Source organism: Cydia fagiglandana, chromosome 16, assembly GCF_963556715.1.
Source record: "Cydia fagiglandana chromosome 16, ilCydFagi1.1, whole genome shotgun sequence".
In the NCBI taxonomy this organism is placed as follows: domain Eukaryota; kingdom Metazoa; phylum Arthropoda; class Insecta; order Lepidoptera; family Tortricidae; genus Cydia; species Cydia fagiglandana.
In genome coordinates this window covers 17,126,085-17,130,738 of record NC_085947.1, presented here as the reverse complement: position 1 = coordinate 17,130,738, position 4,654 = coordinate 17,126,085, and the positions used below count along the sequence as shown (strand labels likewise).

At 39.2% G+C, this 4,654-nt stretch overlaps 1 protein-coding gene across 1 annotated transcript; it reads left to right on the top strand.

Moving 5' to 3' along the window:
- The first annotated feature begins 451 nt into the window (after positions 1-451).
- LOC134672271 (uncharacterized protein K02A2.6-like) lies at positions 452-4,330 on the top strand. Its single transcript, XM_063530169.1, has one exon. It carries the CDS (start codon positions 452-454, stop codon positions 4,328-4,330), a length of 3,879 nt encoding a protein of 1,292 aa, XP_063386239.1.
- Positions 4,331-4,654: the final 324 nt, after the last annotated feature.

Below are 4,654 nucleotides of genomic sequence, written 5' to 3'. Positions count from 1 at the left end.
GAGTTCATCTCAAATAATACGCATATTTATTCTACGTTATTTAATGAAGTACAAACTTATTATTAAATTGAATATGGTTGACAACCTCCATTAAATTGGAAATAGTTTGGTAGTTCAAATGAATACCTCCATTAAATTGGAATTGGTCGGCATGGCCTCCATTAAATTGGGAAATGTCTGGTTGACAACCTCCATTAAATTGGAAATAGTCTGGTAGTTCAAATGAATACCTCCATTAAATTGGAATTGGTCGGCATGGCCTCCATTAAATTGGGAAATGTCTGGTTGACAACCTCCATTAAATTGGAAATAGTCTGGTGGTTCAAAGGAACACCTCCATTAAATTGGAACTGGTTGACAACCTTCATTAAATTGAAAACAGTCAGGTGATTAACCTGTTGGTTACGAACTAATTTGATATTTCAGGTTGCCGTAACAGGATTACGCTACTATGACTCAACAACCATTGCTGACCCTGGAGGGGCTGGACTTGGATGGTGACCGAAGTTCCATCGGCAGCAAATGGGAGAGATGGAAGAGGTCATTATTTATATATATTGATGCCACAGATGTCACATCAGATGTGAAGAAACGAGCCACATTACTGCACTTCGGGGGAACAAGCCTGCAAGATATTTACTACAACTTACCTGGTGCAGAGGTTAAAGCTGCAGCGGGAGTAGATGTTTTCGACACAGCAATAAAAAAACTTGATGAATACTTCGTTCCCAAGACTAACCGGGTTTTTGAGCGTCACATTTTCAGACTGATCAAACAAGAAGATAAAGAAAAGTTTGAAAGTTTTTTAGTCCGACTTCGGAAACAAGCTGAGAAATGCAGTTTCGATAAAAAAGATGACCACTTGATTGACCAGATCACTGAAAAATGTAATTCAGCTGAACTACGCAAGAAGATTCTCACAATAGGTGACAGCATTACCTTAGAAAAGATAGTGACTGAGGCGAATACATTAGAAGTAGTCAATGACCAATTAGAAATATATGATAAAAAACAAGGAAGCTCAGATAATAAGCAAGAAAACCAAGAAGTTAATGCCATTTACAATAGAAATAAGAAGGATGGTGCTTACAGAACTAGGAAAGAAGAAACACACGGAAAAAGTGATACAATACTTTGTGGACGTTGCGGGAAGAAGAACCATCAAACCGATTGCAAAGAGTGTCCTGCATTGGTTAAAACTTGTTTTGGTTGTGGCAAGAGGGGACATTTCCGTCAATATTGCAGAACAAGTGGCATGAAAAGGAAATTGGATAATCACTCAAGTAAGAACATAAAGGGAAACAAAAAAGCAAGAGTTGAAGTTGATTATGTTTTTAATATTGACAACGATGCCATAATTGAATGCACCTTGGGTGGAATCAAGACTGATTTGCTGGTTGATTCTGGTTGCAGGCCCAACCTTATTACAGGAGAAACTTGGGAAACCTTGAAAAGTTTAGGAGCTATAGCAACCAACCAAACATCCAACCCAACCAGATCTCTTATGGCATATGGCAGTCACACTCCACTCAATGTTAAAGGATCATTTGAAACTATAATAAAGGCAAATGGTCGCGAAGAATATGCAACAGTTTATGTTATTGAGGGAGGCACGCAAGACTTGTTAGGCAGAGAAACGGCAACACGTCTGGGCGTCTTGAAAATTTGTGTAGATGTGAATAAAATTGATGAAGATGTCAATTCAAAACCGTTTCCCAAGCTCAAGGATGTACTGGTAGAAATCCCTATTGACCAGAGTGTACAACCAGTATCACAGCCATACCGGAGAATACCATTACCTATAGAACAAAAAGTTGAGAACAAGATCCAAGACTTACTTGCTCGAGACATCATTGAAGAAGTTAATGGACCTTCACGATGGGTGTCTCCAATGGTGCCCATTATGAAAGAAAATGGAGATTTGCGGCTGTGTGTGGATATGCGACGTGCCAATACCGCTATTTTAAGGGAAAATCATCCTTTGCCATGTATGGATAAACTATTACCGGAAATTGGAAAAGCTAAATATTTTAGTAAGCTTGATATCAAGGACGCTTTCCACCAGTTGGAATTACACCCGGATTGTAGACACATAACCACCTTTATAACAGCTAAAGGGCTCTACCAATATAAAAGGCTCATGTTTGGAATTTCTTGCGCTCCAGAGATATTTCAAAAAGTTTTGGAAAAGCTTTTAGTTAAATGTGACGGAGTGTTAAACTTCATAGATGACATATTAGTTTTTGGAGACAATGAAGAACAACATGACATGCGACTGGCAATGGTGTTGAAAGTGCTTAAGGAGAATGACATACTACTCAATGAACAGAAGTGCATATACAAGGTAAGGAAGGTCCATTTCTTGGGACACGAACTATCACCAAGTGGAGTGAAACCATTGCCAAAGTATATGGAGAGCATTTCTAACTTCAGGCTTCCGGCAACAACAGAAGAACTACAGAGTTTTTTAGGACTTGTGAATTATGTAAACAAGTGGTTGCCTAATTTAGCCACCAGAACGGAACCTTTAAAAGAATTGTTAAGGAAAAAACTGGGAAAAAAGGCTGACATCAAACCATATTGGACTAGTGAACAAGACAGGGCATTTACAGAGCTGAAAGAGGCACTAAGCAAAATACAGTCGCTAGGATATTACGATATTAATGACAAAACCCAAGTTATTGCTGACGCGAGCCCTGTTGGCCTTGGAGCTATTCTAATACAAACTGATTCAAATGGCCCGCGAATAATCGCGTATGGAAACCGGACACTAACAGACTGCGAAAGAAAATACAGTCAAACGGAGAAAGAGGCTCTTGCACTAGTTTGGTCTGTTGAACATTTTAATATATTTCTCTTCGGCAAGAAGTTTGATCTCATTACAGATCACAAGCCATTGGAAATATTGTTTGGACTAAAATCAAAGCCTTGTGCACGCATTGAACGTTGGGTGCTGAGACTCCAATCATATGATTATAACGTAATCTACAGGCCAGGAAAGGTGAATATCGCGGATCCGTTATCTCGCCTATGCAAATTGATAGATGCACAATCTAGAGGAGGAGACGAACATATACATCAAATTGTCGAGCAAGCAAGACCACATGCGATTTCAATGTCTGCCATTATTGAAGCTTCGGTGAATGATGAAGAAGTAAGAGGCGTTAAAAAGGGAGTCTATGAAAAAGAATGGAATGAGTCTGTCAAAGGTTATAAAATATTTGAGAATGAGCTATGTTTCTACGGTGATATTTTACTTCGAGGAAACCGAATTGTGATACCTCAGAAATTGAGGAAAGGAGTACTGGACGCTGCGCACGAAGGCCACCCTGGGATTGTTGCAATGAAGGGTAGGCTCAGGTCAAAGGTGTGGTGGCCAAGAATCGACAAGGATGCAGAAAATTTGGTTAAATCCTGCAAGAGTTGCACCCTTGTAGGACTACCAAATCCTCCAACACCCCTGAAGAGACGCGAACTTCCTTTAGCTCCGTGGGTTGATGTCGCGATGGATCTTTTAGGACCATTACCTAACAATGACTACCTGCTAGTGGTAGTAGATTATTACAGCCGCTATAAAGAAGTTAAAATCAGCAAGATAGTAACCAGTTGTCAAATTATAAAGCTGCTCAAAGAAATTTTTAGCAGGCTAGGTTACCCTGTCTCAATAACTGTAGACAACGGCCGGCAGTTTGTGAGCGAAGAGTTTCGATCGTTTTGCGAAGAATGCAATATCATCGTTCACAACACAGTACCGTATTGGCCCCAGATGAACGGAGAGGTCGAAAGACAGAATCGTGACATAATGAAACGCCTCAAGATCAGTCATTTGGAGAAAAAGGACATTAAAGAAAGTTTGATGGAGTACTTATTAATGTATAACAGTACGCCCCATTCATCCACAGGCAAGTCACCATCAGAATTGTTCTTTAGAAGGCAGAATAGAGATAAAATTCCATCTATTGATAGATTTGAAAACACTACTGTTGACCTGGGTGTACGAGAGCGTGATAAGATACAGAAAGAAAAAGGGAAAGAATATGCAGACAAAAGAAGAGGTGCTACTGAGTCTAGTCTAACTGAAGGAGATAAAGTATATGTCAAGAATATGGACAAAGGACATAAACTCAGCTCAAACTACAATCCAACACCTCATACGGTACAAAGTGCTACTAGAGGCGACATCTCAGTGAAAAATGATATAACTGGGCAAGTACTGAGGAGAAATGTAGTTCACCTGAAAAGAGTAGAAGGACAGTGGGAAGCTGTGCAGAGGAAAGACCAGGAAGAAGGAACTGGTGGGGAACAAGGTGATAGTAATAATGAGCTGTGATTTACTGTGCCATTATTCGTTTATTATTATTATTACTTATTTGTTAGTTTGTGTTGTTAATTACATTCATACTTTATAAAAAATATAATACTTGTTTAAAGTCTTGTAAAAGTAAAATAATATGCAGTGTTAATGGTTAACCTGGAGACTGATTCTAGTATTGTAGAATATATTGATTGGTCACAATATGTTTGTTGTTATTTATCTAATTTAACTTCAAGGGAGGGATGTAGTGTATGCGGTTATGCGAGTGGCTTAAATAGCATACATACGCTGTCTCGTGTGTCCTTGTACTGGCGGGAAAGCCGTGAAAAGGACTTCACT

What these genes read in the sequence shown, in the direction of transcription:
- LOC134672271 (XM_063530169.1), top strand. Translation starts at nt 452, where the DNA reads ATGACTCAACAACCATTGCTGACCCTGGAGGGGCTGGACTTGGATGGT.